The sequence below is a fragment of the Pygoscelis adeliae genome, unplaced genomic scaffold (genome assembly GCF_000699105.1).
Source record: "Pygoscelis adeliae isolate BGI_AS28 unplaced genomic scaffold, ASM69910v1 Scaffold60, whole genome shotgun sequence".
Classification (NCBI taxonomy): domain Eukaryota; kingdom Metazoa; phylum Chordata; class Aves; order Sphenisciformes; family Spheniscidae; genus Pygoscelis; species Pygoscelis adeliae.
This window is the reverse complement of record NW_008823954.1, coordinates 1,479,831-1,492,352: the sequence shown is the minus strand read 5'-3', so window position 1 is coordinate 1,492,352 and position 12,522 is coordinate 1,479,831. Positions and strand designations below refer to the sequence as shown.

At 57.0% G+C, this 12,522-nt stretch overlaps 1 protein-coding gene across 1 annotated transcript in view; it reads left to right on the top strand.

Moving 5' to 3' along the window:
- The window catches only part of PMM1 (phosphomannomutase 1), a 13,032-nt gene extending 2,086 nt beyond the window's left edge, over positions 1–10,946 (top strand). Inside the window, exons 2-7 of the mRNA XM_009322702.1 lie at positions 655–731; positions 938–1,029; positions 3,381–3,480; positions 4,292–4,367; positions 7,354–7,469; positions 8,283–10,946. Of these exons, the coding sequence (XP_009320977.1) occupies positions 655–731; positions 938–1,029; positions 3,381–3,480; positions 4,292–4,367; positions 7,354–7,469; positions 8,283–8,405 (584 nt within the window). The 3' untranslated portion in view covers positions 8,406–10,946. The remainder of the gene's footprint in view (positions 1–654; positions 732–937; positions 1,030–3,380; positions 3,481–4,291; positions 4,368–7,353; positions 7,470–8,282) is intronic.
- Positions 10,947–12,522: the final 1,576 nt, after the last annotated feature.

Genomic DNA, 12,522 nt, shown 5'->3' with positions numbered 1-12,522 from the left:
CCCTTGCAAATTTTGCCTCCCTGCTGCTCCATGGTGGGGTCTCCGGGGGGTTCTTCATCGTGTTCGAACAGGGACATGGGGTAGAGGAGGGAGTGGGAGGGCGAGGGGGGGGCAGCCCCCTGCTCCCTCCACCCTCCACCTTCTTTTCCTTCTCTGGCATGGATGCCAAGCGCGGCTGGGCTCCGAGCTCTGCCTCCTGCCTCGTTAGGGGAGGGAGGCCGAGAAATTCCCGGCTGATTGCTGAGTCGGCGGTGCTGTGTGTCCTCTTTGCAGGAGGGGCTGGAGTTAGATAACCAGTAACTGCATCATCCCAGCACCCTGGCAGTGGGGAGGGAAGGAGAGACAGCAGAGTAACACGCATCTGGTTGAAAGCCTGACATTTTTGAGCCCTTATCTTCGTCCTGCCACTGATTCAGCCCGTGACCTCGGTCAGGTCGTTTCCCCCTGCGTGCGTCAGCTGTGAGCAGAAGATAATCTCCTCACCCACTTTGCGGAGAGCCAGGAGGGTCAGGGGCCCTTTGCGGAGCACAGGAGATGTGGAAAGCGTGGTACTGAGGAACCGGGAGGATGGCTCACTTGGTCCTGAGCCCAGTCCTTTTGGCCCCTTTTCCCAGGCAGTACTCATGTTTCCTCTTCTGTTTCCTCCCCCCTCAGTCATCGATAAGTTTGACTACATCTTCGCAGAGAACGGCACAGTGCAATACAAGAATGGGCAGCTGGTCTCCAAGCAGGTACGTCCAGCTCCCCTTGCAGCCATGGCTCTCCCTCCCTGTGCCCTGCGCGCCGTGGGGAGCAGCGCCTGGCCCTGGGCAGATGGGCAGCCTCTTCTGTCCTCCCCAAATGCCAGACCTGAATGTCCCGCTCCTCCAGGTCATGTTCTTGGGTGGGCTTCACGGAGGGTCAGGCATCTTCCTCACTCCCCCTTCTCCTCCCGCAGGCCATTCAGGACCACTTGGGGGAAGAGCTGCTGCAGGATCTAATCAACTTCTGTCTCAACTACATGGCGCTGCTGAAGCTGCCCAAAAAACGGTAACGGCCCAAGCCCATGCAAATGGCAGTCATATCACTGATTTCTAGGGAGCTCTGGGCTCCAGAGCTCTCCTAAGAACAGCTGAGGTACTGAGCTTGTCTTGCTCCAGGTTTTATCTTAGCACCTAGAGGCCCTGTGTAGGATCACTGTCCCACCAAGCTGGGCACTGTGGGGAAATAATGGAGGAGGGTCTTTGTTCTGGAGAGTCTGCACTGTTTTTCAGCATAATGCCTGCTCTTTTGCCCCTCGGATTTTCTTCCCTGGGAAGCAGGGTACAGCCACTGCATGCATCTCATTTAGGACAATGGTACCAGCTCGTTACTGGTCAGGGCATCAGGCATCATTGGTCGTATGAGTTTCCAAACAGATGAACAATGGATCTTAAGATGGGACGTCCAGCGCCTGAGCACACAGTTTCACACTGTTTCTAGCCTAGTGTCGCTTGGCGCCACTGGCAATAGGGCTGGCCCTGCTCTGCCCCCGACCGTGTGTTCCTGTCTGCTTCCCCCGTGAGATCCAGCAGCCACAGGGTGAGTTGGGTTGGTACACCTCCTCTGAAGGATGACTAGGCCACTGCCAGGAAAGAAAAGGGTAGTTTTCCATTGGATCGGCACACCCTGTTATCACAGAAAGGAGAGAGAGGGAACAGATGGCATGAAGGTGGAAGGGGAGAGCAGGAGGACCTCTTTCAGAGGCAGGCTGCAGTTAAACCAACCTGGGTGCGGTGTCAAACCGCCCTCAGACTATGGTTTCGCAAACGCTTGAAGCCGGTGTGAGCTAGCAGGGCTGTTGAAAACAGCGGCTCTGTCCTCCCCTCACCCCGGCTGGTTTGTTCCTGCTCTCCCCTTGTGTTTGTACGGTGAACCCGAGTTGGCAAGCTGTCTGGTCGAAATTAAGCTGGTAAAGTTGCTAATCTGTGATCCAGATTAATTGCCTGATGTGAGTCACCATGTGGCAATGCAAGGACTGGTGAGAGGGTGGCTCCTTGTGACAGGACTGCCGGCTGAACATGCCCCCGAAAGCGTGGGCTGGGTCCCAGAACCCTCAAGGCTGTTTGGTTGCCTCATTGCTGTCTGGTTGCCCAACAGCCCGGCAAAATTTCAGCTCCCAAGTGCCTCTGTGGATTTAGGCTTATGGGATTTCTAGCAAAGCAAGGACTTTAACCCACATCTCCCTAGCCTTGGCCTGGGGCTTGAGCCACCAAACCCTTGGTGCTGCAGAGATGCTGCTCCCAGGCTGCAGGCATGGCTTGCCCGTGTGTCCATTCCCCCTGATGTTCTTCACTGTGTTACGAGACAGGAGGTGGAGAGTTTTTCCCCAGACTCAGAGTGGTAAGCGCTTTATCACAGAAACAGCGGGCAGGGCTCGGAGGGACATTGGAGGGAATGAGCTCAGGCCTCCTCAGCTGGACAGGGAAGGGGATCTCCCTGCTCCAGCTAGGTTTCCACAAGAGTTTCCATCTATTTTCAAATTGGTAGTGCTGCCATCCCCTGTTGTTTCTGTCCCACTAGTGCTGGTACCTGTCTGACCCCTCGGTGAGCTAATTCCAAGGTGATAAGCAAACAGAACTGGCTGAGTCTATGGCAGAGAGAAAAGAAGGGAGCAGTTTTCTGCTGGCTTAGTGCTTTGAACCAGCCCACCGAGGAAGCGGCAGAGTAGTGATGCCAGTGCAAGGTGAGGGTGACAAGCAGGAACTGGGTCCTCTCCGTGCAAGCTTAGATAAGAGTTGCTGTCAAAGGTGCAGGGGACAAATGGGAGATACAAATGCCCTGCAGGTCCTACCTGATTTGTGTCCCATGAGGAGGTCCTGATTGCTCATCAGCCTGCCGCTGGACATCAGCAGCGAGTTACGCTGACCTGTTCCATCCCACTGCCCCAAGGTACTGCCAGCTTCACCCAACCCACCCAACTTTTCTTAAAAGCCTCCACGGGTGGAGATGGCACAGTCTCATCAGACAGTTGGTCCAGTCCAGGCAATAGCTGTCCTTGCAGTTATTACAACATTAGAAAATGTTTCCTATCATCTCACCTAAGCTCGTCGCTTCCAGCCTGTCCCCAGGGCACACAGGAACTGTTTATTCCTCTTCTCTTAGTGTCTCTTTTTGTAAAACTAGTAGTTTTACTCTATTAGTAAAACTATTCTTTTTGTAAAACCCAGCCCCTTGGAGACCTTAAGCAGAGTTGTTGGTGCCTGGTCTCTGCCTGGCGTGAAGCACCCATGAGTGGGCATGGCTTCTCTCCTTCTGTGTGTCCCTGCAGAGACTGCATGCCTCACCGAGCAGTCATTCCCCTGGAAAGGTCTGTTTTTCTCTCCCTGCCCCGGTAACCTTGTGCCCTTGTCCACCCACAGAGGAACCTTCATTGAGTTTCGCAACGGGATGCTGAACATCTCCCCCATCGGACGGAGCTGCACGCCAGAGGAGCGAATCGAGTTCTCCGAGCTGGACAAGGTAGATGAGCCAGACTTGGGCTCGCCCTTTCCTTTGCTGGTTTTGCACCACCGCAGATCTCGGGTCTTACCTGCTTCCCCCCACCCCGAGGAGAAAGGAGCCCAGCTCCAAGCTGTGCACAAGGCCAACACATGCAGCAAGGTGGAGACAGGACTGGGGGTCGGAAAACCCAAGGAGAGACACAGATGAATGGGAGAATTTGACTTCATTGGGGACCAGCAATACAATGGGGTGGCCAGCAGGATTCCTTGTGCTGTGGGAGGGCTCCAGGGAATAAGGCACTTACTTAACAGGGTGTTCCATTACAGTAACCAAAGATGGCCCAGCGGCTGGAACTAATGGGCTTTCCAGATTGGGAGGGCCATGGCGGATCTTCTGGGCAGACCTCTGGAGCGCTTGGCCCATGCTCACAGCAGTTTCTGCCAGGGGGAGTTTTCTTGGGGTTGAGGGATCAGTTGGACTTTGCAAGACTTTTTAAGCAAAGCTGGAGACTTTGGGCTTCTGGGAAACTGAAGCAGTTGCATTTCATTGCCAAGGAAGGGCTGGGATCCACTCTTCCCAGGAGCCTGCGATCCACTCTTCCCAGGAGCCTGCTGGAGCTGCCCTGAGCTGGTGGCCTTTTACACGGACACTGAGCAGGACTGGTGAAAGCTGGCTAAATGGCATTACACTGCGGCTCGGGGCAGGTGGGAAGGGAGCGGAGCAATAAGCCAGAGTTGCCCAGCAGACAGCTTACAGTGGATTCCAGTAGACTGCCAACATCTAACTGTTCAAACCCTCTTTCCTTCCCTTTCCTCCTTCTCCTCCGCAGAAAGAGCGGATCCGGGAGAAGTTTGTGGCAGCCTTGCAGAGGGAGTTTGCTGGCAAAGGCCTGCGTTTCTCTCGAGGTGAGCAGAGGGGGCTTCCCTGGCTTTGCCTTGGCCTCTTTATCGTGTTTCCCATAAAACGCTGGGAAGGGGAGCGGGAATTCCAGCTGTTCCCTCTGGGGGCCTGGAGACCCCAGGAAGAGTACAAGGAGCTTCTAGTCCTGGAGAGCCCCCACAGGGGTGTCACGTTCACATCCGTGGCAGCGTGACAGCAGAGAATAAACCGTGCTGCAGATTTGTCTCCCTGGGAATCAGCCAGACAGGTGGATTTCTGTCCCGTGACGTTATCCCTGCCTTAATTTCAGTTAACTCTGTGGAGCCCACCCCTGCCCAGAAGGTCTGTTCTGGCTCAAGCATCAGCAGCAGGGTGGCCAGCAGAGCTCCAGGCACGTGCACTCCTCTCTAGGAATGAGACAGGAGCCTCATGCGTGTGTCGGCTCTGGGGTTTTCTTGGGAGGGTTGGCTACAAGGGAAACGTCTTTCTTCCTGGAGGAAGAGCTGCCGAGAGGCAAGGAGTTTGCAGCTCCATGCCATGGGCTTTTGCAGGGCCACTTCTTGGGGTGACAGCTTACCAAAGATGAGGAACCAAAGGAGGGGCTTGAGCAATCCTGGGGGTCTGGCCAGGACAGGGAGAAAAATGAGGGTGTGTAAGTGGTGGGGCTGACGCTGGAAGAAGTCCCTCCGCAGAGCAGATGGGTATGTGTGAGATAAGAAGGTGCCGTGTGGCAGCCTAGCCAAAGGGCAAGGGCGTGAGGAGGCTGGGAGGCAGCAGGTGGCACCCCACTCTTGCACCCAGCATGGGCCAGTACCAAGGGTCTGGCCCTCTGGTTCTCCAAGGGCTTTCCTCCTGAGAGCCTCCCCTTGCCTTCAGCGTTCTGCCAGGGGCATCCTCTGCTGCCCGCAGAACTGACACACACCATTTGTCACAGCAGAGAAAGGCAAGGTCCCTGCCGCCGTGTCCCCGCAGGCACAGGGGATGAGAGCAGAGCAATGGGCCTTTCTCCTCTGACTTTGGGAAGCCACCATGAAGAGCCCGTTGTGTAAAAGCATAAAGACAAGGGGAGCTGCGGGCCCCTCGCTCCTCCACAAAGAAAACACGGGGTGTCTCATGTCAGGCATCCAAAAACAGGGACACACAGAAACGGGGCTCTTGCGCCAAGCTGGCTCCGTGTGCCTTGTCCCAGGCTGTGGAGGATGCAAGCCCCAGAGGTGGTAGGAGGTCTCCCTGCAGCCCCCCAGACCCGTGCTCTGCCTAGGCAAGGGACAGTGCTGGCTGTCCTCCACACCACCTCTTCTCCCTTTGATTTCCTACCCTCTCCAGCTGGCATCAGGAACCCCTTCTTGCTGCCCAGCGCTGTTTAAAAGGCCAGAACGCAGCGAAATGCAGCATTTTTCACAGGTAAATGGCTTTGGATACAAAACCAGGAAGGATTTTAATGAAGGCAACCAAGTTTAGCTCCTGCTCTGATGCTGGCTCCTGCTGCAAGCCTGGGGGCATCCCCATCCCTGAGCTCGTAGGACACTTGTTCCTGTCCGTATCCCAGTGCCCTGCCCAGGGCATCCTGTCCGGTAGTGAATCCTCTGCCCTGAGCTGGGCACACAGGCCCCATCCCTGGCTCCTCAGGCTCTGAGGAGGCTTGGTTTGGGGATCCCAGACAGGGACACCTCAACCAGCCAGGGAAGAGAGGAGCATGGCATCAGGACGTACATGTTTGAACAGCCCAGGGGATCGGTGCCCCTTCTGCAGCAGGGACCATCCCCTGAGGGTACCTGTCTACTCACCCCCTTCCTAAGAGAGGTGGGGTTATGATTTATGAAGAAGGAGAGTATGAAACTCCAGGATTGCTGGTGGCCCAGTAGATTGCCTGGAGAAGCAGGGGCCCCCCCTTGAAATCAAGAGAAGCAGAGACATGATCTGGCAGGGAGAGGCACGTCCCAGCTCAAATCCCCGTTCCTCCGGGCTCCGAGCGAGACCCAAACACAGGCATGCCCTAAGTTGCTGGCTTTGTTTTGGGAGGAGCGTGTCACCTGTGTCAGTGATGGGACAAGGGACTGGCTCTGCAGCCTGTGCACACAGCAGGGCAGCTCGAAAGGACGGGGAAGGTGCTGCCTCCATACACCCCCAAAAGGCAGCGCAGTGCTGGGGTAAACTCTACCTGGTCTAAGAGCAAGAGCTAGGAAGTTTGTTAACCCTTGGTGGCTGTGGGTGTCCATGTGCACGCCTATGCATGCTCTCTGGTAAAGCTCCCTTACCTCTGTACGTTTGCCCCATCTGCCTTGGTGCCCCTCCAGATGTTGGCAACCCGCACTCGACTCGTGGTGAGAGGTGACAGGCCAGGGTCATGCCCCGATTATGTCAACAGGTTCGTGGTACTTCGTGGCAAGGTCCTTGGTCCTTGATCAGCGCGCAGAGCCTGCTTGGGGCCTGCAGCGCAGCCAGCTGGGACCCCTGAGCTGTGCGGTGCATGGGGTTTGCTTTGCGTGTGCAGGGTGCTGGGAGCCCCCGGTCCCTGTGGGGTTAAGGAGCGTCGGAGCAGTGGTTGTAGAAGGGCCAGTGATGTCCACGCAGGAGCCTAGGAGAGAGAGTGGTGGCAGTCTCTGAGGGCATTGTCTCCCGTTGGGACACAACATGCTGATGCTATCTGCAAGGTGTGGCCCCACATCTCCCCAACAGATGTATCTCTTGGGACCTCCCACCCCACCATCCCTCCCACCCCAGCATCCCTCCCTGCAGCCCGCTGTTTCCTGCTTGCCTGCCTGCCTGCAGTCAGGGGAGCTGTGCTAATGTCACCCCAGCCGTGCTGATGTCACTCCAGCCTGTTGTCACAGGAATGGCATCTGCCACTGTCCTAGCCACCTGCCGGAGAGGCACACTAAAGCAGAGCCGGAGCCTGGCTGCTCCACACACACGTCCAGCCCTCTCTCCTCCTCCTGCCTGTCCCATGGTGGGGACGACACCCTGCCGGCTCCCACCAGCGTTGCCCGATGCCCTCCCTTCTGCTGACAGGTGGCATGATCAGCTTTGACGTCTTCCCGGAGGGCTGGGACAAGCGCTACTGCCTCAACGTGTTAGACGATGAGAGATTTGACACCATCCACTTCTTTGGGAATGAGACGACACCTGTGAGTATGCCCCGCTCGCCCCACACACGGCTGCTTTCCCTCCTTTGCCCTGGCAAGCCTGCGTAGAGCTGCTCCATCACGGGTCCCACAGCCAGGGTCCTGCCGGCAGCCGACACAGACCTCTAGCAGTGTGAGGGGGAGAGATGCTCTTGTGTGGCACGTGTTTGCGGCGGGCTCGTGATGGCGGCAGGCCCGCTGGGTCGTGGGGAAATGGCCCTGAATTCACTGTGCTGGGGAGCAGGTCCACCTCAGCATCACTTTCCTCCCCCCAGCACCCTCGAGAGGGGGCAGCCACTCCTGCGGCCCACAGGACCCAAAACATGAGCCCCCAGCATTTAGGAGAGGGCTTTTCAACAGCAGGAACAGCTTCACCTTCCCTTTAGAGTGGTGGAGGATGATGCTTCCTTGCTGCTGTAGACCAGCTTGGCCATCCACTAGGCTCTTTCCAGATGATGGCAACCTCTGTCCCCCCAAATGTGCTGCCTTCTGCTAGCCCCTCCACAGGTAGGGCAGGGGTTAACCCCAGGCTCCTGGACAAGCTTTGCTGGTCTAGGACCTTCCCCATCCTTTCTTCACTCCTCCCCTGGCACTGAAGAGGGGAGGCAAGAGGGTGGGAGCAGGGCTCCCAGCCCAGCCTCTTCTGCCTCCCTGGGCCAGCAAAGCCCTGGCAGCCCCTTCCCAGCAGGTCCCTGCCTGCTCAGCCGCTGGCTCCCACCCCAGCTTCTCACAGGACAGAGCAAGATGCAGATTCAGGGATGAGGATGCTCTGTTGAGACCCTACTAACATTTTCCCCATTTTCTATTCCCCCGCAGGGAGGGAATGATTATGAAATCTATGACGATCCCCGCACAGTGGGACACAGCGTCCAGTCCCCCCAGGACACAGTCCAGCGATGCCGCGAAATCTTCTTTCCAGAGAGAGCAAACGAGTGCTGACTGCCGGGTCCCCGCAGCCCTGCCCTGGCCCCACCCTCTCCCCCTGCAGGAAAAGCACCTTCATTTGAGGAATCTGCTCAGGGTAGACCGAAAAAAACCACTTTCCAGAGCTGGTCGGGATGTAACACGTGAGTGCCGGTGTGTGTGCAGGAGGGGGCCTTCGCTGAGCAGCCCTTCGGCACTCCCCATCGATGGCTGGGGCTCGTGGGACCAGACCCTCCTCACCTCCGGCAAAACTTCTCTCTTGACAGTTCGGGCCGTGGTGGGTGGCGATGCCGGTGCTTTCATGGTCAGAAAGCATTTGAAAGAGCCAGTCACAAGAGCATGTGTGTGTCCATCCCACGCTCCCTCCCCTCTTCTCTTCTTTTTCGCTCTGTTTCTCCTAACACTTCTGCATGAGGGAACACGCGTCTCACCTTTCTCTCGCCCTTGCGCCTTGGCTGGGGAGGATGGGGCTGCTGAGGCCCCAGGCACTCTCACCAGAGCTGCTCTGAAGTGAGAAGCCAGGAAGGCTGTTTGCTCCAAGCCCGTGGTAGGAAGGGGTAACTGCGACCCCGGCTCGTTGCAGTGTTGTGCATCCTAACGGAGAGTATCACCATGTCCTTCACCTTGGTGCCACACCATGCCAGTCCCTACAGGTGACGTGGAAATGACAGTTTTAAAATTACTCTGCTCCTGCTCTGAGCTTTGCTCAGGTGCATGAAGAAATTAATTCTCTCTTTAGCTTACAAAAAAAAAAATGGCTACCGTGGGTTTATTTTCCATGTTCGGCAGAAGTTGTCTAGTCAGACCTTGCCTGGCACAGCTGGAGGACGCCGGGTGCCCTGCGTGTGCAAAGCACCCTGCGGAGCTGTTGGGGGCAGAAGGCTTCCCAATAGTCTTCCCACCCGCGTGTCCGTTAGGGGTCACAGATGTGTCAGTGCAAAACCTTACCCTGGGGCGTTCATAACAGACCGAGACTCCTTCCTTCCCAGTGCTCAGCTTTCCATCATGCTACCAGAGACATTTTCAGAGAGGGCAAACACAGGCCAGACCTGGTTTCTAGTACCAACAAAGGTACACACTCAACAGTGCCCTCCAAGCTTGCTTTTCCACCCCATCTTATCCCACGTGCTTGGTTTACGTGGTCACCTTTAGGGACGCAAGTTCTCCAGTGCAGCTGTCACGTGTCCTCCTGTTCCTCTCTTCTCCTGGGTCTTCGTGGGTTGCAAAACCACATCTCTCCTTTGGTCCTTGACCTCCTCCCTCACATTGCCCATTTATTCCTGGCTGTTATGCTGGGGCGTGTGACCGCACCAGTGATGTTAGTCACAACTCGGTGCTCAAGGGGAGCTCAGGGATCACCTCCAGGGAGATGTCCTGCTTATAGCTCCACAGGACACACGTGTCTGGTGTTTGTGGACGTGGAGGGTGCTGGTTGTTCCTGCAAAAGCTCCCCACATTGCTCCCTCGGAGCCTTTCTCGGCACATCCCTGATGGTATGGCACTGCCCCATCTCTTGGTCTTGTTTTCTCCCCTCTTTTTCTCCTATTCCTGCTTTCCTCGCTGTTGCTTTTCATCATCTAGCAGCTGGACTGCAGAGAGAAGTTTCTCAGCTGGCTACCGCCACTTAACCAAGGGGCCAAGTTCCTCAGGCGAGATACGTTGGTGCTTTTAGACCCACATTGCTCCCACATTGCCATGGGCAGAGTCTAAGTGGACCTTGGCACTGCTGCCTGGCCGCAGGCGCAGGAGCAGGGGTGCTGCGTGACCAGTGCTGGCGGGGTGCTCTCTCCTCCACCTGACTGCACCTCTTAAGTCTACAACACATCAGGTCCGTAATGCATCACATTTGCATGAGCGCAGCGGTCTGCCCAGCATCTGGAAATCCCCAACAAATGCACAAATTCCTCTTTCTACCCAGAGAAAATTTCTGCGTGGGAGAAGAGGACCTGTTGGGGAAGCCTGGATGCAGGGTACCCTTTTCACAGGCCACTGGCTTTGGCCCTCCACTGCAACCTTCATTGAGGAATCGTGTGTTTTGTGGATCCTCCTTCTCTGTTTCACTGTGGATCAGGTTATGTGTGGGTTTTGGGGATTTATTTTTCCTGTAAGTCTATTCAAAGTCAGCAGGATCTCTAGAGAGCTTGGTGGTGGGTGAAGAGCAGGGCCTGGCCCCGAAGGCATGAGGCACCGTGGTGGCCTTGGGGGCTGAGATGCCTTGCATATTTGAAGGGAAGGGCAGGCTCTGTCCAAGGCTACTACTCCTGATGGCAGGCAGCACGTCCCTCGCTCAGGGTGGGCGGAGTTGCAGGGCAGAGGCAGGGATGACCTCCGAGGCACCAGCCATCGCCGCCTCTCCTCAGGAGCTCATGTGTGCATGGGTGAGATCAAGTTCAGGAACGTTCCCCATTCCTGTCTCTGTCTTACACCAAGCTTGGGCTAGTTGAGGGCACGTCCCGCCAGGGGACCCTGTCCTGCTGGAAGGATGATGGGGAGGATGGCATCAGAAGTAGCTGGGGCAGCCCCAGCGTCTCAGAGTCACAGAACAGCTGAGGTTGAAGGGACCTCTGGAGGTCATCTGGTCCCACCCCCCTGCTCAAGCAGGGCCACCGAGAGCCCTGGCTGCTTGCCCTGTGTTTTTGTGGGCAGGGATGAGGCACAGCGCTGGGGTGGGAGCCCTACACCTAGGGGACGGTGCACGCCTGTCCCCGAGACCCCTTTGCCATGATGCTCCTCTCCCGGTGGGTGCCCACGGCGTGAGTGGGGGTTTCTCCCCGCGTGTGCGTGAGCCAGCGGATGGTCCCAGCGGGTGCGTGAGCCAGCGGATGTGGCGGGCCCCGCGTTGGGGACCGTTGTGCCATATGGCTCCATGTCTGTGCAAGACGGGTGGCTCCTGTCTGGCTGATACCAACTGTTAAATAAGAAATATATTTAAATACATATATATAGGTATATTAAAAAAAATCAATCATATTAAAGCTACAACAGCAGCTGTTGGAGACAGCGTGTGCTTTGTGCCAGGCTCTGCTGGGGTGAAACGCAGCCAGACGGCAGGCAGCCACACTTCGAAATGCCTGCAGCAGCGGGGGACCAGCCCCGGTCCTGGTCACCCCTCCTGGTGGGCAGCAGCCTCCAGTCCCAGGCTGAGAGTCTGCTCCCCCCGAGCAAGGCTGGAGCACCCCAGGACCCCCTGGGACATGCTGTGTGGAGGTGGGTGAGTCCGTCCTGCCGTCTGGATAAATCCCTGGGCGCTCCAGGTCCTTACCTGGGAGAGCCACCAGTGTCCCCCCTCCAACACACGCACACAGGACAAAGAGCCAGGATGGGCAGGGCTCATGGGAAAGTCACTTTTAATGGTTTATTGCCAATGTTACAAAGGTCGACACACAGTCAGACAGGCAGGAACCACACCGGAGTTGTAAAAACACCAACAAGTCTAGGGTTTTAGTTTATTCCCCAAAAAAAAGAGAGAAAAAAAAAAAAAGAATCAAAGTTTGCCTTGGCCAAGCTGACTGCGTGTCCTGGGGACACCTGGGGCCTGGGATGGCATGGCCGCAGCCCCTGGGTGAGCCGGGCTTTGGGTTGGCAGTGAGGTGGGCTGTGGGGTCCCAGGGCAGTCCCTATGCCAGCCTGGGCTGGGGCAGCGCGTGGTGGTCCTCCCGAATCCACAGAGCCCCAGCTGTCCCACATGGCACCAGCCTTGCCCCCCTCCTCTCCTTGCTTACGGCAGACCCCTGTCCCCACCCCAACAGCGGTGGCAAGAAAGGTGGAAAACGCCCCTTTCCATCAGTGCTGAGGGCCGTCAGCTCCCACTGAGTGGGTGCCTGGGGAGCTGGTTGTCATCACCAACCCCACTCGGGGGGCCTGCTTGCCCTGCTTCGAAATAAACCCCTTAAGATGCTGATAACCTCCGGAGCGTCGGTGCAGGCACCGTTTCCCTGGGGTCAGTTCAGGCCCGGCTGGGTGCATACCACCGCCGTCCTGCCGCCCTCTGCCCTGTCCCTCCCCGAGGCCGCAGGAGCCTGCCTGGCCAGGATATGGTGGAGAAGACCAAAAATGAAGTTTGTGCTTTGTATACGAGACCCTGCCTACACCGAGGGGCTGGGGAAGAAGTGGCTGCGCTCGCCCCACAGCC